Source organism: Tenrec ecaudatus, chromosome 14, assembly GCF_050624435.1.
Source record: "Tenrec ecaudatus isolate mTenEca1 chromosome 14, mTenEca1.hap1, whole genome shotgun sequence".
NCBI lineage: Eukaryota > Metazoa > Chordata > Mammalia > Afrosoricida > Tenrecidae > Tenrec > Tenrec ecaudatus.
In genome coordinates, this window is record NC_134543.1 from 12,218,242 (window position 1) to 12,238,430 (window position 20,189).

The 20,189-nt window shown below is 40.6% G+C and overlaps 1 protein-coding gene across 1 annotated transcript in view; it reads left to right on the top strand.

Annotated features, from left to right (window-relative positions):
• Positions 1–20,189, top strand: part of CATSPERB (catsper channel auxiliary subunit beta) — a 147,149-nt gene that overhangs the window by 59,815 nt on the left and 67,145 nt on the right. Inside the window, exon 15 of the mRNA XM_075531640.1 lies at positions 18,056–18,210. Coding sequence (XP_075387755.1) covers positions 18,056–18,210 — 155 coding nt within the window. The remainder of the gene's footprint in view (positions 1–18,055; positions 18,211–20,189) is intronic.

Below are 20,189 nucleotides of genomic sequence, written 5' to 3' on the forward strand. Positions count from 1 at the left end.
TCACTGCCAACACATCAGTTCTTCTCCAGCCTTCCTTATTCTGTGTCTAGCTTTCGCTTGTATAGGACGTTATTGAAAATGCCATCACAGGGTTAGGCATACTTTAGTCCTCAAAATGACATCCTAGCTCTTGAACAGGAGAAAGAGGTATTTTGCAGCAGATTCGTCTAATGCCATACTGCCTTTGATTTCTCAACTGCTGCTTCCAGGAATGTTGGTTGTGGGTACAAGTAAAATGAAGTCCTTGACAATTTCCATTTCTCCTTCATTTATCGTGATGTTTTTATTAGTCTGCTTATGAGGATGTTTCTTTTCTTTACATCAAGTTGCAATTCACGCTGCAGGCTGAAGGCTGATCTTCATCAGTAAGTGCTTCCAGTCCTCTTGACTTCTAGCAAGCCAAGTATGTCATCTGCATATAGCAGGTGGTTAATGAGCTTTCTTCCGATCGTTCTCCCCACCCCATTCTTCCTCATATAGAATGATTATTGAATAAGTGGTGAAAGCACACCACACTGATGAGCCCCATTCAACGTCTCTTGATTTGTTTGAACAATTACCTCTTGGCCTATGTACAGATTCTTCGTGAGCACAACTAAGTCTCTGGAATTCCCATTCTTCACAATGGTGGCCACAGTTTGTTATGATCCACAGAGTCAAATGACTGCATAGTCAATAAAACACAAGTGTGTGCGGGGCGGGGGGACACAAGTAAACACCTTTTTGATCTTTGTTTTCAGCTAAGCTCCATCTGGCATCAACAATGATACCCCTGGTTCCATGTTCTCTTCTGAGTCCAGCTTGGATTTCCGCAGTTCCCCATCAGTGTACTGCTACAAACATATTTGAATGATCACCAGCCAAATGTTACTGTCATCAAAGATGGGTGGAATTGTTTGATAATCTCACATTCTGTAGGGGCAGTTTTCTTATTCTTATTACAGATGAACAATGAATGCTTTGTTCCTCATTCATCAGTTGATACTTTTTGGGCCACTCCATCATCTCCTCCCACAGATACAGTCACTTTGAGCCCTGTGTACTCAGTCTGGCAACGTCTGTGGATAATTGATAATCTATAGCTTCCTTGCTATCATCAAGACTAAAATTTCCAATTACTGATCCTTTTTTCCCAACTTTCACTTTCTAATCACCGTGTTTTGTCAGTTCCAGACTGAAGAAGTTGGTAGAATTACTCAGTTTATTTCTTCATCACTAGCTTTAGTGGTTGGTGGGTAAACTTGAATAATAATAGAATTAACTGGCCTTTCTTATAGGTATATAGAAATTATCCTATCACAAATAGAACAGTACTTCAAGATAGCTCTTGACATTTTCTTTTTTATAGTGAATGCAACTTTATTCCTCTTGAATTTGCTATTCCTGGCAGGGCAGCGTGATTGTCTGATTGAGAATGGCTAGAACCCATCCATATTAGCTCACTAATGCCTAAGAGAGCAAAATTTATGCATTCCATTTCATTTCTGAAGACCTCACATTTTCCTAAATTCATACTTCATGTATCCCAGGTTCTGATTATTAATGGATCCTTATAGCTATTTCTTATTTTGCATCATGACCCAGGAGCAAATCCATTCATGTTCTATGGCTGGTTTTACTTTAAGGAGGCAACTTTGCCGCCATCACATTTTGAGTGTCTTCCTACCTAAGGGACTCATCTTCCAGGACTATTATCAAACAATATTCTGCTGCCACTTGAGATTTTCAGTGTATCCTGAGGAGTGGACGACTTATCCTTTCTTCCAAATCTGTTCTTAGTCTGGAAGTTCCACGTACACCTGCCCACACTGGGTGATGCAGGTGGTATTTGAAATGCTTGTGACATAGTTTCCAACATTACCGTGACATGCAAATGATCACCAAGTGATAAAGTGACAGATGAGTGGTGGTAGATAACAATAACAAATGGAAATGTATGTAAATTAAAGAGTACATAGACATTAAATAACACTCTCTTAGTCGATGCTTCAAAGAAGAAATCACAAGACAAATTAGAAAATATATTGTAATGTCTCTTTTTTATATATTAGTTTTATTGGCATATCTCACACAATCCAATATATCCAACCACATGCAATTTTGCTGTTCAGTCCCATCAAGTGGAGTTATACAGTCATCAAAGCTAGCAGCTATAAAACACTTAGGAATAGAAGAAAATTTTCTGAATATGATTAAAAAACATTTATGATGAATGAGCAACTTACATCATACTCAATGGTGAGAGACTCAACGCCCTTCCCCTAAGATCCTGTGAAAGCAGGAATGCCTGCTTTTGATGCTTTCTTCAACATAATTTTTCTAGCCACAGTAATTATATAAGGAAAAGAAATAATAGGCATTCAAATTAGAAAAGAAGTAAAATCATCTGTTTGTAGAAGATATGATCTTATATCTAAAAAACAATAAAAAATCTACAAAAAAAGTTATAATTAAATCATCAAAGTTTCAAAATAGAAAATCAACAAGAAAGGCAATAGAAAATTCAGTCGTATTTTCTATACACTAAAAAGTTTTTACCTCACTTCCATCCAGTCAGTTCCATTCACGGCGACCTTCTAAGACAGGGTAGAACTGACCCTCGGGGTCTCAGTGACTGTTGCTCTGCCGGGGAAGAAAGACTCACCTCTCTCCTACATTAGCCATTTACAACTGAAAGGAAATCAAGGGGAGATTTATTTATAATAGTATCAAAAAGAATAAAATACTTAGGAACAAGTTTAACCACAGAGGCAAAAAGCTTGCATACTGAAAATTGCAACATGGTGCTGAAGAAGTTTAAAACTCAACTGTCCTCGAGTTAATCCTGACTCATAGGGACCTTATCGGGCTGTGGAGGACTCCCCTTTTATTTTCCTGAAGCTGTAAATCTTTATGGGAGCAGAAAGCCTCATCTTTCTCCCTCGGAATAGCTGGTGGTTTTGAACTGCTGAACTTGTGGTTAATGGTCCAACAACACACTAGGCTCCTGAAGAAACTTTAAAAAGACCAAATGCAATGAACCCATTGCCATGAAGTCTATTTCTAATGATAACAATTCTATAGAACGGAGTAGAACTGCCACATAGGGCTTCCAAGTCTATAATGGAGACAGACAGACTGCCACATTCCACCCCTACCCAGAGCAGCTGGTGGGCATGACTGTAGACCTTTGGTTAGCAGCCAAGCATGTAACCACTGCACAACCAGGTTTCCATCTGTGTGGTTTACACGTCAACGTAAGGAACACAAACATCTACACAACTGGAGCAGTAGACATCATGATAAACGGAGAAAATATTGAAATCACTAGGGATTACACTTGGGTCCGCAGTCAACACCCAGGGAAACAGCAGTCAGTCAGGATAGGTAAATCTAACTGAATTATTTTAATGACAGGGAAGGTTGGCAGTGAGGGGCTAGGGGAGTGGTGAACTAATAACAGTGAGTACAGGAATGAAGACAGTGTTCTAAAATTGAGTATGGTATGATGTGATTGAAGTATTGAACTGTACTGCATGTGAATTATAAGAGAATAAAACTGTTGGGGGGGGGGAGAATACCCCTTCCCCCAAAAAAATAATGTATTGGGGAAATCTGCTCCAAAAGATCTTTAATAACATGTTTTAAAACAAAGGATGCCACTTGGATTACTCGGGTGTGCCTGATCCACCCCCACCCCATAGTATTTTCATCCACCTCCTATGCATGCATAAGTTGGATAACAAATAAAGAAGACTGGAAAGGAATTGATGCATTTGAATTGTGGTGTTGGCAAAGAATATTGACTATTCTTTGGACTACCGGAAAATGAGAAAATCTGTCTTGGAAGAAGTACAGCCAGAATGCTCTTTAGAAAGCAAGAAGGAGACTTTGTCTCCTATACTTTGGATATGTTATCAGTAGGGACTGGTTCTGGAGAAGGGACCAGGGTTGGAAAAGCAGAGGGTCGGTGAAAAGGCAGAATACCCCTTAGGAAATGGATTGACACAGTGGCTCTCACCATGCGCTCACATAGAGCAGCAATAAAAGAATGACTCCGGGCCAGGCAGAATTTCATTCTTCTGTGCGTGGGATGGATATGAATTGGAACCAGTTCAGTGGCACCTTACAACAACAATAAATAAAATAAAATTACCCCCATGTGCATGCATTGCAAAGCTTAAAATTGTTAAATTCAGCGCGAAACCTATCAAAATTCCAACAGCATTTTGGCAGAAATAAGAAAGCCTATTCTAAAATTCATATGGAATTTCAGGGCCCCTGAGTAGTCAAAAACATCTTGGAAAAGAACAAAGTCAAGGTCTTACAGTTTATGATTTCAAAAATTACTACAAGTTTAAAGTAATTAAGACCGTGTGATACTGGCATGAAGATAAACATCTGGACCACTGGAATAGAATAGAGAGCCCAGAAATTAATCATTGTACATATTGATTTTCAACAAAGGCGCCAAGGCCATTCAAGCAAGGAAAACACAGTCTTTTCAACACATGATGCTGGGAAAACTGGAAATCCAGGTGACAAAAGAATGAAGCTAGACCCTTATACCACATACCAACAACAACAAAAAGAAGGATCAAAGACCTATACTGAAGAAGTAAACTGAGAAGAAAACACAAGGACAAATCTTCCTGACCTGGTTTGGGCAAGTTTTCTTTAAAAACCGTGATATCACTGGCACAGTCAAGAAGAGAAAAATGTCATCAAATTGGATTTCATCAAAATTAAAATATTTTATGCACCCAAAATTAAAATATTCTTCAACCAAATGGAAGAAAATATTTGCTAATCATATATCTGATTTTAGTATCTAGAATATATAAAGAACTCCTACAACTCAACTATAAAAAACATATTGTTGTTGTCAGGTGCCATCAGTCAATACTGACTCATCCCAAAACTACAGCCGAAGTAACCACTGCCCAGTCCCATGTCATTCTCCAAATTGTCGTTATTTCTGAACCTGTTGTCGCATGCATTGTGTGGATCCATCTTATCATGGGACTTCCTCTTTTGAACTATCCCTTTGCTTTACCAAGCATGATGTCCTTCTACAGAGATCAATCCATCCTCAATTTTTTAAAATGGGTAAAGGGCTTGAATGAACATGTCTCCAGACAAGATAAACAAATGACCAATGAGCACATAAAAAAAAATGTTCCGTGTCATTTCAAAAACCAAATCCACTGCCATCTTTAAATTTTACAAGACTCTGAGGAGTGGCTGGTGCCTTTGAACCACCAACCTTGCAGTGAGCAAGCCACCAGTTATCTATCAGCATCACCAGGACTCATTTTCCTAAGTCATTAGGGAAATGCTCATCAAAACCATGCTAGTCAAAAGGGTGACTCTTCCACCCTTTAGTGTGACATAGCCAGGAGCATTTTGCTCAGTAAGGAAATCCTTTGATTCCAACTTCATCAATGATACACAGAAGTTTTCATCCCTCATATCTCATTTATACAATCTGTTGGTACAAATGGAAAGCTTGTATGTACTACCTATGTTTTAAAAAAGGTGAAATGAAATAAATCTTCACATGAAAATCATTTTTTATTTTTAAAAATGGGTTGGGGGTAAATAAGGGGAAAAAGCTAGACAGTGTTATTAATTGCTGAAGTTATTTATAATTAAAATGAAAGCCAAAAATGGTCACTTTAAAGAAACTCCAAAGTGCCCAAACGACTACAATCCTGCTGGAAAACAAAACTCTGGAATCGTCTATATTAATAGCTATTCCACCCTGGAGATTCATTCTCCATAATTGATCCTTTCCTCTCCCTCCGTCTCCGGAGAGTTCTGACCTTTTGTTTGCGGTGCTGTAGCTCCCTGCGGTAGCGAATGGTCATTTTCAAGGCTCTTATTATTATTTAGCCGACAAAGAAGAATAAAGTTCTGATCCATGGATGAACACTGAGCACGGTACGCTCTGTCAAATAAGGGAGACAAAAATTGGCAAATATCGCATGATTTTTGTTTATCGATTCGTCTGTTGGTAGACACTGGATTGTGTGCACGTTTGGGGGATTGTAAACAATGCTACCATGAGCAATGTTGTACAAGTGCCGACTCGAGTCTCTGTCTTCAGTTACGTGGCGTGCATACAGTGGAGGTATGCTGAGTCAGATGGCAATTTCATGAATAACTTTTTGAGGACCTCCCCCCACCCACGCAAAGCTGCACGCATGTGTGTCTTCATCAGTAATGCACGAGGGTTTTAATTTCTCCACACGCCCACCAACACCTGGTATTTCTGCCCAGGCTGTGGTGTCTAGTGCGTGTGAAGTGGTGTCTCACTGTGGTTCTTTGGCACCACCAAGCTTCCCTTTCCACCCTATTGGTTCTGGACAGTTTTGTAAGTATATTCACGGTGAAAGCCCTGAACATGGCCCTTCTCTCCTCCCAGTTGGCCTCTGCAGAGACACAGACAAAAGGTCAGAACTCTCTGGAGATGGAGAAGAGACCGTATTTTGTTAGTGGTGGGTGTCATCTGGTCAATCTCAACCCACAGGGACTCCTAGAAAACTGGCCCGTCGGATTCTCTTGGCTGCCATCGTTACAAAAGCACACCCGCAGGTCTCTTCTCCTGCAGGTGTCAGATGGGTTTGGACCTTCTGCATTTTGGTTAGCAGCCAGGTGCTTAACTGTTGGCACTCCCAGAGGTCTTTGTTCTAAGGCCACTGAGTTATATGCTGTTAACTGGTTAAAATGGTCATTTTAACCGACTCAATGAATCTACTCCATAACAGTGAGTTTATGGTTTATCTTTTGGTATTTTAATAAGACCTTTTTCAGGGACTGGCCTTGCCAGTCTCACCATCCATCCAAAGTCTCACCATCCATCTAAAGGAGCATTCTGGCTGCATCTCTTCCAATACAGATTCGTTTGTTCATGTGGCAGTCCATGGTACTGGTAGTATACTCACCAGCATCATAATTCAAGAACATCCGTTTTTTTCCAGTCTACCTTACTCCTGTCCCACTTTCACATGCATAGGAGGCAAATTACAATACCATGACTTGAGTCAGGCACACCTTAGGCACATCTTAGTACTCAAAGCATCATTCTTGATTTTCTCAGCACTTTAAAAGGGGTCTTTTCAGCAGATTTACTTCATACGCTGCATCGTTTGATCTCCTGACGGCTGCTTCCATGCGCATCAATTGTGGATCCAAGGAAGACAAAATCCTTCACAACTTCAATCTTTTCCCCATTTATCATGATATTGTTAATCCAGTTATGAGGATTCTAGTTTCCTTTGCTTTGAGTTGTAAATCATACTGGAGGTTGCAATCCTTCATCTTTGTGGGGGGAGGTCAGATGCTCACAGGCATCTTCCCTGAAGGCAGTCCCTGCCAGACTGCTGTCTCCCCACACCACAGGGGTGGGCCTGCTCCCTGCTGCTGGGGACAATGGATTAATGGTCTCTATCAGTTGAGTCAGGGAACAGGCCAAACTGATCTGTGGCATCCAAGGTTAGGCTGCCATCCTGTACCTAGGATCCGCCCATCTTGTCACATGAGTACCCCCAATCCCTCCTCTTCCTATTGTGTATATTTCCATAGACCACCCCCTCATTACTGTTTTACCTATAACATAACCCCTTCCTGTGACGTAGGTCCTCACCTCTAATTAGGGGGCTCGCATGTCCCCAGAGAACATATAAAGCCTGGGCTAGCATTAAACTCTCCCACCCCACCCCACCCCCCGTGGACCATCAAGTGGGGCTGAGGTGCACATGCTACCATGAAACGTGTCTGACTCCATTTGTGTCAATACTTCTCTTCGATCTCTCATGCTCTCTATAACCTTACTATGATCTTTACTTATTATCGCTGCACAATTGCTCCTACCGGACCCGTAATGATGCGTTAGGGGCTGGCTTCCCCTGATACATCTTCATCATCAAGTGCTTCAAAATTCAAATGTTGTTGTTGTTGCCATCAATTTGGTTCCAATTGATAGTGACCTCATGTACAACAGAATGAAACACTGCCTGGCCCCGCCCCGTCCTCACAATTGAGCCCACTGTTGCAGCCAGGTGGTCAGTCCATCTCCTTTAGGGCTCCCTCTTTTTGCTGCCCCTCCACTGGACTAAACACGATGTCCTTCTCCAGGGATTGGTCCCTCCTGATAACATGTCCAAAGTATGTAAGACTAGGTCTCACCATCCTTGCCTCAAAGGAGCTCTCTGGCTGTAAAGACAGGTCAGTTTGTCCTTTTAGCAGTCCTTGGTACTTAGAATGCTCTTCTTTAGCACCACAATCTAAATGCATCCATTCTTCTTCAGTCTTCCTTCTTCAACATCCAACTTTCACATGCATATGAGGCAATTAAAAATACCACGACTTGGGTCAGGCACACCTTAGCCCTCAAAGTAACGCCCTTGCTAAACAATACTCTAAAGAATTCTTCTGCAGCAAATTTGCCCAGTACAATGTATCAGTTGATCTCTTTTTTTAATTAAAAGATCATTTTATGAGGGACTCTTACAACTCTTGTTATGATCCATACATCGGTTGCATCAGGCATGTTTATACATTTGTTGGCTTCATTCATTTCCAGACATCTACTTTCTATTGAGCCCTTGGTATCAGCTCCTCATTTTTCCCTCCCTCCCACCATCTTCATACCCCCTTGATAGATTATAAATTATTATTATTTTCCTATCTTACACTGACCACTCTCTTCCTTCCCCCGCGTTTTCTATTGTCCTTCCCCCTGGAGAAGCATGTGTGGTTATGTGTCAATCATTGTGATTACCCTTTCTCCCTTCCTCTTCCCCACTTATCTCAACCCTATTCCCACTCCTGTTCCTGAATTCCATGTGTCATGATGCCCCCTCTCTTTTCTACACCCGTGTGCATGCTTTGGTCTAGTCTGAATTGAGAAGCAGCACTGGGGTCATGATAGTGGAGGCTGAGGAAGCCTCAAGGAACCAGAGAAATATTGTGTTTCATCGATGCTTTACTGCACTCTGTTCTTGACTGCTGTTTTCATGAGCACTGACTGTGAATCCAAGCAAGACAAAATCGTTGACAACGTCAACCTTTTCTCCTCCACTTATCATGATGTTACCTGTTGGTCCAATTGTGGGCATTTGGGGTCTTCTGTACATTGTGTTGTAATCCACAGTGAAGTCTGCAATCTTTGATCTCCATCATTAAGTGATTCCAGTACTCCTCAGTTTCAGCAACCAAGGTTCGGTCATCTGCACGTCTCAGCTTCTCAACAAGTCTTCCTCCAATTCTGATGCTACATCCTTCTTCATATAAACCAGCTTCTATGATGATTTTCGCAGCAGATTGAATAGGTACGGTGAGAATAAAACCCTGTCACACACCTTTTTTGGTTTTAAATCATGCGGTATTCCTTTGTTCTGTTCACACTACTGCCTCTTGATCCATGTACAGGTTCTGCATGAGCACAATGAAGTGTCTGGAATCCCATTCTTCTCAGGGTTATCCATAGTTTGTTATGACCCACATATAGTTTGTTATGATTCCCAGTTGTCTTGGCACAGTCAATAAAACACACGTAAACATCCTTCTGGGATTCTCTGCTTTCAGCCAAGGTCCACCTGACACCGGCAGTGATAGCCCTAGTTCCAGGTCCTCTTTGGAATCTAGTCTGAACCTCCGGCAGTTTCCTGTCAATGTACTTATGCAGTTGTTCCTTAGCAAAATTGTACATGAATGTGTTATCAGTGATATTATTGTACAGGTTGAGCACCCTGTTGGGTTGCCTTTCTTTGGAACTGATACAAATATAAATCTCTTCCAGTCAGTTGGCCAAGTAGCTGCTGTCCACGTTTCCAGGAAGAGACAAGTAAGTGCTTCCAGTGCTTCATCAGTTTTTTCAAACTTTTCGGTTGGTATTTCCTCCATTCCAGGAGCCTTCTTTTTGGATAATGCTTTCAATCCAGCTGGAGTTGCTTCCTTCAGCATCATTGGATCTTGCTCATCTGCTTCCTCCTGAAATGGTGGAAGGTCTACTAGTTCTTTTGGGTGCAGTGACTCTGTTTACTCTTTCCATCTTTTGTGGGGGGTGGTTGTTGCTTGTTTGTTTGTTTTTCATCTTCTTTTGATATTTCCTGCATCATTCAATATTTTGTCCTCTGAATCTTTCAATAGTGCAACTCAAGGCTTGAACATTTTCTTGAGTCCTTTCAGTTTAAGATGTGCTCAGCAGGTTCTTCCCTTTTGTTTTTCTAATTCCAGGTCTTCCCACATTCCATTATACTATTTGGTTTTGTCTTCTCAAATGGTCCATTGAAGTTTTCTGTTCAGCTCTTTGACTTCACTCTTTCTGCTGTTTGTTTTAGCTACTCTCCAATTATGAACAAATTTCAGAGTCTCTTCGGACATCCGTTTTGATATTTTCTTTATTCCCTGTCTTTTTAATGATCCGTTGCTTTCTTCATGACTGTCTCGATGTCCTATCACACCTCAAGTCTCTGTCATTAGTGTTCAATGTGTCAAATCTGTTCTTAAGTGGTTCTTGAAATTCAGGTGGGATAGACTCAAGGTCATATTTTCACTCTTGTAGTCTTGTTTTAATTTTCTTCAGCTTTATCCTGAAATTACATATGAACAACTGATTTTCTCCCACAGTCAGTCCCTGGCCTTCTTTTAGCTCAGCTGTTCTCAACCTGTGGGTTGTGACCCCTTTGGGGGTCGAACGACACTTTCACAGTGGTCGCCTAAGACCATCAGAAAACACATATTTCCAATGGTCTTAGGAACTTAGACACCGCTCCTCTATCCTTCTCCAGGCGGGTCCACCCACATGCAGACATGCCCACATGCAAGTACCCGGCAAGATGACATCATTGTACCAAATCCATCACATACACCCCATACAAATACAGGTGTATGTGACAGGGTTGGCACCATAATGTACTTATGCAGACCAGTCACACATGTAGAGAGCAGCTACTGTGTAGAAAGCAGCTGCTGTGTTGAAAGCAGCTACTCTGTTAAAAGCAGCTACTGTGTTGAAAGCAGCAGTATTGGAGGTTAAAAGACATTTCAAGAATTATAATTACTGGGTAAATGTAAAATCATGTACTATAAAATCATCAACTACTGCAAATATATATATATATATTACTATGAGAACTTAATCTGGATGCTGATCAGTCTTTTTCTATTCAGCTGTGGTTGATGTGAATATTGCCTCCTTGTGATAGTAACATGTATGTGGAAACAAACAACACAGAATGGTAAATCATAGGAAACTTTAATGTACTGTATTGGCTGAACTATACCATGTATCATCTTATGTATTATTAAAGTTATTGTTATATATTATTTTCATTAGCACACCATCCCATGACAATGGATTGTATAGAGAAGAATGTTAAAAGGAGATACAGTGAGGATTTTTTACAGTATAGGTTTTTTTAAATCATTTTATTGGGGGCACATACAATTCTTATCACAATCCATACATACGTCCATTGTGTCAAGCATATTTGTACATCTGTTGTCATCATCATTCTTAAAACATTTGCTTTCTACTTGAGCCCTTGGTATCAGCTACTCATTTTCTCCCTCCCTTTCCACTCCCCCTCCCTCATGAACCCTTCATAATTTATAAATTATTATTTTGTCATATTTTATACTTTCTGACATCTCCCTTCTCCCTTTTCTGTTGTCTATCCCCCAAGGAAGAGGTTATATGTAGATCCTTGTAATGAGTTCCCCCTTTTCACCCCACCTTCTCTCTACCCTCTCGGTATCTCCACTCTCACCACAGGTCCTGAAGGGGTCATCTGTCCTGGATTCCCTGTGTTTCCAGTTGCTATCTGTACCAGTGTACATCCTCTGGTCTAGCCAGATTTGTAAGGTAGAATTGGGACCATGATAGTGGGGGTAGGAAGCATTTAAGAACTAGAGGAAAGTTGTATGTTTCATCGTTGTACCCTGCACCCTGACTGGCTCATCTGCTCCCCACAACCCTTCAGTAAGGGGGTGTCCAGTTGCCTACAGATGGGCTCTGGTTCTCCACTCTGCACTCACCCTCATTTACAATAATATGATTTTTTGTTCTTTGATGCCTGATACCTGATCCCTTCTACACCTCATTGTCACAGGTTGGTGTGCTTCTTCCATGTGGGCTTTGTTGCTTCTGCACTAGATGGCTGCTTGTTTATCTGTAAGCCTTTAAGACCCCAGATGCTATATCTTTTGATAGCCGGGTACCATCAACTTTCTTCACCACATTTGCTTATGCACACATTTGTCTTCAGCGATTGTGTTGGGAAGGTGTGCATCATGGAATGCCAATTTAATAGAACAACGTGTTCTTGCATCGATTAAGTGCTTGAGTGGAGGTCCAATGTCCATCTGCTGCCTTAATACTAAACCTATAAATATATGCACATATATCTATTTCCCCAACATCCTATATAAATATATTTACATATGTACATGCCTGTATTTAGACCTCTAGAAATACCCTTTGTTACAGTATGGTTTTACCTCAATAATTACAGCAGGAATTGAGAAACTGGAATGCGTTATTTGTTATAAAGTTCTATCAGCCTAACCTATGAAGCCGAACAAACTAAAATGCCACTTTGATAGCAAGCATCCAAGCTTTGCCGACAAGTATATCAACTGTTTTAGAAGCAAAGCTGATGGACTCAAGAAAGCCAGACTTGACACTGGTGGCATAACGTAGCAACTGTTGAAGCTTCATATTTGATGGCGCTCAGAATCGCCAGAGCTATGACACCTCACACCGTTGCTGAGGATTTGCTGTTGCCAGCAGCCAAAGACATTGTTTAAGTTATGATAGCAGATGAATTTGTTATGAAATTGAGTGTCATTTTCTTATCTAACGACACAATCTGCAGAAGAACAGCTGACATGTCTGCTGATATTCTTGATCAGGTAATTCAGGAAATTAAATCTGCTCCACTTCCAATGTTTAGCACCCAGCTTGATGAAACTATGGATGTTGCAAACTGTTCACAGTTACTGGTTTATGTGAGGTATATTAATGATGGCGACTGAGATAGTTAGTTTATTGTGCCAACCTGGCCGATAAACACTCGTGGGGTTAATTGAAGGACAGAGAGATAAATGGCTTGGTGAGCCTCACCTTTCTAGTTCTCGAGTCTCTTCCTTTGTGATGGTCGCACCAGGGTGCAGCTGCCTTAGCCAGTTCCCTGCTTCAGCTTGCAAGGTTGACTTCCTGAAAGACATTCCCAAGGAGAAGCCACATGGACCTACCCTGATGAAGCCCTGGGTGCTGGAGGAGCCGTGTGGAGGCCCCTGCCAGTGCTGACAGGCTTACACGTTCACTGATTTGGTTTTCCTCCTGCAGTCGGCATCATAGTGTGTTTTGTGAGATGGAGGAGGACTTTGTGGATTGGTGTCGGACATATGGGTTAATGTTGGACTTGTGGGCTTGGGCAGCTCTGAGTTAGGATGTTTTCTTGATGTGCACTTAACCTTTATATAAAACTCTCTCTTATACATGAGTTTCTATGGATTTGGTTCTCTAAAGTACACAAACTAATACAGCAACTTTAAACGTGAGTTTCTTTTTTTTGCAAACCTCTTGAAACAACAACTACTGCACGTGATGTATTTGACACAGTTGGTTCATTTCGGAAAGCGCATAATATCTCTTGGGGAAAGGTTTGTGATGTTTGCACAGATGGTGCTCCAGCTATGCTAGGATGTCAATCTGGATTTCAACGTTTGGTACTGAATGAGTCACCAAAAGTCATCAGAATTCACTATATGGTTCACTGGCAAATATTAGCTACAAAGATGCTGCCGCAAGAGTTACAAGAAGTAATTAAAAGCATCGTAAATTCTGTCAATTTTGTAAAGATGAGTACTTTAAACAGTTGACTGTTTTCACAACTGTGCAACAGGTTGGATGCGCTGAATAATGCTCTGTTATTTCACACTGAAGTTGAGATGGTTGTCGAGAGGGAAAGTTTTAAAACTTTTTTAGATTTTTGAGTGTTTTTGAGCTTCGTGATGAACTCAAAATGTTTTAGAAAGCAAGACCTCAATTCGAAGCCCTTTTCAGTGATAAAAGTGAACTGCAGAAAATAGTTTACTTGGTTGACATCTTTGCCATGCTGAATGAGTTAAATTTATCACTGCAAGGACCAAAAGCAACATACCTCAATTTGTCTGAAAAGATCCAATCATTCCAAATGAAACTTCAGCTTTGGGGGGGGAAAAAAAGATGAAAATAAAATTTACATGTTGGCTACCTTATCTGCTTCCTTTGAGGAACATGACATTGAACCAGACAAAGGGATTACGGTGATAATTTCTGTGAAAGAACACTTGCACATGCTTGCAGACGAAAGTTCATCATACTTTCCAAATCTACCTGACGCCCCATCTGCACTTGCCAGAAGCCCATTCTCAGTCACAGTTGAAGATGTTCCTGAGACAGCACAAGAGGAGTTCATTGAATTCATTGACAGTGATGCGGCGAGAACTGATTTCTCTACAATGCCAGTTACAAAATTCTGGATCAAGTGTTTGCCGTCATATCCTGTTCTGTCTGAGACTGTGTTGGGCCACTTTCTTCCATTTCCAACAACAAATCTTTGTGAAACAGGGTTTTCCGGCTTATTGGTTATCAAGTCTAAATATAGAAGTAGACTTGTTGTGGAAGATGATCTGCATTGTGCTCTTGCAAAGACTGCCCTGAGAACTTCTGATCTGGTGAGAAATAAGCGATCTCAACCTGTGCATTGTTGTTGTCTTTCTACAAAGACTGTTGCAAAATGTAGGAATGTAGTTTACTGTTGTTATATTAAGACTGTTTCCCATGCTACACCACGCTTCAGGACAAAATTTCATTTATTTTTAATTAGAAATAAATATTTCACAATATATAATTATATACATGTTGTTTTTATGATTAACCACTATGCTTTAATTATGTTCAATTTGTAACAATGAAAATACATCCTGTATATCAGATATTTACATTAGGATTCATAACGTAGCAAAATTACAGTTATGAAGTAGCAACGAAAATAATTTTATCATTGGGGGTCACCACCACATGAGGACCTGTGTTAAAGGCCCGCGGCATTAAGGAAGGTTGAGAACCACTGGTTTAGCTGCTAATATTGAGATTCTCTGTCATCTCTTCCCAGAGATGTAGTTAATTTGATTTCTGTGTATTTCATGTGGAGAAGTCCATGTGTACAGTCACCTTTTATGTTGTTGAAAAGTGCAATAAATATGTTGTTTGTCTTGCAGAAGTATATCATGAAACCTCCAGCTTCATTTCTATCACCAAGTCTATATATTCCAACTACTGTTCCCTCCTCTTTGTTTACAATTTTTGCATTCCAATCATCAATAATTACCAATGACTTCTAAAGGAAAACAAACAAATCTGGAACTATTTATAGGTTTTTCTTTTTTGGCATTGGCTTTATTTGTTGTTTTGTTTTCTTTTGTTGTTTGGTTTTGTGTTGTCTTTTTTTTTTTTACTTTGTCTTGTTTTTGTGCTTATGCATGTCTATCTAGATAAGAGAGGTGGGATAAACAATTCGGGGTAGAAAACAATGGGACTGACAATTCTGGGAGACACAGGAGAGGGGAAGGTAGGGGAAAGGAAGGGGTATATCAACAAACCCAGGGATAAGGGAACAACAAGTGATCTAAAATTGATGGCTAGGTGGGCATAGTATGCCTGATGGGGCTTGATCAAGGGTAATGTAACCAAGAGGAATTACTGAAATCTGAATGAAGGCTGAGCATGATAGTGGGACAAAAGGAAAGTAAAAGGAAATAGAGGAAAGAACTTGGGGACAAAAGACATTTATAGAGGTCTAAATACAAGCATGTACATATGTAAATGCATTTATATATAACAATAGGGGAATAGATCTATGTATGTATACTTATATATTAAGGCACCAGGCAGACATTGGGCCTCTACTCAAGTACTCCCTCAATACAAGAACACTTTGTTCTAATAACCCAACATTCTGTGTTGCTCACCTTCCCAACATGATCGCTGAAGACAAAATGGGTGCATAAGCAAATATGGTGAAGAAAGCTGATCATGCCTGGCTATCAAAAGATATAGTGTCTGGGTTCGTAAAGGTTTGAAGGTAATCAAGCAGCCATCTAGCTGAGAAGCAACAAAGCCCACATGGAAGAAGCACACCAGCCTGTGTTATCATGAGGTGTCGATGGGATCAGGTATCAGGCATCAAAGACCCAGAACAAAATCATATACATGTATATGAGGGGGAGTGCAGAGTGGAGACACAAAGCCCATCTGTAGATAATTGGACATTCCTTACAGAAGGGTTAAAAGGAAGAGACGAGCCAGCCAGGGTGCACTGTAGCACCAACGAAACATACCATTTTCCTCTCGTTCTTTAATGCTTCTTGCGCGCGCGCACACACACACACACATATGCACACACACAATTATAATGACCCCAATTCTACCTTTCAAATCTGGCTAGACCAGAGAATGTACACTGGTACAGATAAGAGCTGGAAACATAGGGAATCCAGGACAGATAAACCCCTCAGGACCAATACTGAGAGTAGTGATACCAGGAGGAGAGGAGGGGGAGAAAAGGACAACTAATCACAATGATCTACATCTAACCCCCTCCCAGGGGAGTGAACAATAGAAAGTGGTTGAAGGGAAACAAGGATCGGTGTAAGACATGAAAAAAGTTATAATGTATAAGTTATCAATGGTTCATGAGGAAGGAAGAAAAATGAGGAATTGATACTCAGGGCTCAAGTAAGAAGAAAATGTTTTGAAAATGATGATGGCAACAAATGCACAAAGGTGCTTGACACAATGGATGGATGGACAAATTTTGATAAGAGCTGTAAGAACCCTCAATAAAATGATTTAATTTTTTAAAATAATTATCAATGCATCTTAAATGCCTGTTTGATCAATTTCAGACTGAAATCATTTATGGAATTCTTCAATTTCCTCATCACTAGCTTTTATGGTTGGTGCATAAATATGAATAATAGTTATATTGATTGGGTTTCCTTGAAAGCGGATATAATCCTCTAACCGACAGCATTGTACTTCATGATTGATTTTGCAATATCCTTTCTGATCATCTGATTTTCTCATTCAAAATTGCCCTCCCAGTCCATTTCAGCTCACTACTGCCTAGGATATCCATCTTTAGGTGTTCCATTGCATTTTTTACCACTTGCAATTTACCTAGTTTCATACTTTTTACATTCCAAGTTCTGATCATTAGATTTTTGCAGCTATTTCTCCTTATCTTGGGTCTTGCCCCACCAGCAAACAAAGATCCTGAAAACTTCCTCTCACAGGCTTTCCCCGGCTCTCCTCACCCTGATCAGCCCCAGAAAGCAGCTCCTTCTCTGTGACAGGTGGGTGCCCTCCCACCTGAGGGCCCTCCTCCAACACGATGTCTGCGACCTTGAGCTGCTATTCACTAGGCCTGCAGTACCTGAAAGTGCTGTGAAGATATGTGTAAGGTCTTCAGTGACTCCTTCCTCCAAAGTGGGGAGTCAAGTCTTTCTTCATGATCAATATTCCTATGGCTTAATAAGCATTGATCTACGTATATGTGGGCACATGATGGCAACATTTTCACTCTAAAGCAGTGTAGTGTTGATTGGTATCTGTATGGTTTAAAAAGAAGTACAATTGCACACGTGTCAGTGATAGCGGATGAACTGGTGGTGTCTGCTAGTAAGTCCCTTGCCATCTAACGGTGTTTTCTCACTGTTGTTGTCTCATATTCAAGATTCTGATTTGCTCGTGGTAGAAAGCGAAATCACTGTTTCGGGAAGCTGGCATCTTTCCTGAGGACCTCTGTTCTCACTCTGTTTTGTCCCTGACCTACTTCACTGAATAGGTTCTGCCTGGGGTGCCCAAAGAGCTTGACAAAGACTAACACCTATTTTATTAATTCCGAGGTCTCAGAGCCTACTTCCACCCCTAGGTCAAAATGATGGAATTGTTTCTAGGTATTAAAAGTTTTCTAATTGTCTTATATTCAGTAACAAGAGATTCTTTGTCTCCTAACAGGTATAATACAATATACTGAAATTGGAGTTATTAATGATAAAATTTTCACATTGTACTATGATCATTTGGGATTCATACATAAACTGACTCCATATGCGTTTGATGCTGATACCTCATTCTCGGCCATGGGCAGTTCTAAAGCTATTTTTTCAAAGGTCAGTGATAAAATGTATTGGAACCATTTGTCCCACTTTAAGAATAAATGTCACACTCTCTCTATATAGATTAATGGGGCCATTTTCTTTGGTGGTCTCTTATGAATCCACTTTGTTCTGCTTAAGGAAAAGAAAAACGTCCATATACAAAAGAGCATGTCCAACATCTTCTTCCAAATCCCAACCAGCATCATATAGATTTCATTCCACCCAGGAGACCGTCATGCAGGTAGTATCAAGCAGTACACCACTAGATTGCCTAACTACAGTCTACTCCCAATCCAGGTCCATGGTGTGTTTAATTCTCTACCTTTCAAGACTGGCCTTGAAACAGGAGTTTTGTGCTTCCCACAACTTTGCATGACCTCGTTTGCATACACCCCACTCCTTAATTGCCTACTCTTCCAATATTGCCTAAAAGAGAGCTTTTTTTCTTCTTGACAGATAACACTAGATAGCAATTTTTATAATAAAACCAGTATATAATGTGCCCCTTCTGAAGACATATCTTGCCTAAGACCTCATCATTGGGCTAATATAGTCATGAAAAGTAATACAGAACAATAAATCAATCAGAATTCTAATAGATTTCCTGAATGGTAATGAGTTAGAATAGAATGGACCCTTTGACCCAAGGGAAATCCATGGGGGCTTCCAGCCATTCACGGAAAAACTGAATGAAAGATCATGGAATTTTCCATGGAATTTTTGAGGCCTCGCACCTACTCCTCACATAGCCCTTTTCCACATTAATGGCACATCCCTGGCAGTAAGAAGGGCTGAGGTGAAAGGGAAAAGGAAAGCTGGCATTGATAGTTAAGGTTATGGATAAACTTAGCCACAATTCCCAGTCACTTGGCAGTTATGTAACGATGTAATCTGGTCGTCCTCCATTTTGTGATGTGATGTGGTCATCTTCCATTTTTTTGCATAATGCCAATTTTCATGTAAAAACCTGCTCTGTGGGATCTAGCCATGTTGATCAGTGAGGAATGGGTATAGAATAAGGAAGGAATCGGGTTTTTAAAAATCATTCCAATATTACTAGCTCAAGACTATGAAGATCTTGTTTTAGCGTGCCCTCTGAGATATATGCAGACAGTAAAGAATGGAAACTTTCTTGTGAAAGTAAGATACATAGGCTTGAGTCTGTTGCTGAGCTTCTGCATATACAAAGGTAAGTCAAAAAGTATTACTATGATGTCATAGAGACTTTTTTTCTTCGACAAAAATATCAAAATGTGAAGCTATTCCTTCTCACTGTCAACCACAAGTTCAGCAGTTCGAACCCACAGGAGAAAGATGAAGCTTTCTGCCCCTATAAACATGGACAGCCTCAGAAACCCACAGACACAGTTCTACCCATGGAGGGCCACTGGGAGTCCAAACAAAATTGATGGCGGTAACTTTAAGATGTTTATACACTTGTGGCAGTCATGTTTCCATCTCTAACCCTTTCCAGAACTAACACTTCTATTTACACCACATCAAAATGACCGTGTGGACATCACGGAGGGACTCACACTGTATTCCTTCTCAATGTTCTTTGAGGTTTGGAACACAGACGTCTCAAGGGACAAGATCAGCACTGCAGGGTGGTGGGTGGTAGCTCTTGCTACCATAGAAGAATGTGCAAGAGCATTGCCGTGGGGTGGGGGGAATCCTCAGTGTGAACTGTTCCTGGCTTTTCTTCACTAATGCTGTTTTCAATTCTCTTAAAAAATTCTTCCTCAAAAATCCCTGTGATCATGCTGTTTCCTTCATGAAAATCTATCAAGACGACTCTCTGAGAATCCCTGAACACTCACATGACCTCTCTGCCCAGACTAACTCAGTATCTCCCCTTGGAAGCGATTGTTTGGATTTCGAAAGCACCCTAAGGAGACTAAGACATGTGTATTGCCGAGAGAATTTGTCTGGAACATTCGCTGATCACAGAGACCTGTTTAGACGTGTTTTCCGCATGTCTTAGGTGGGGC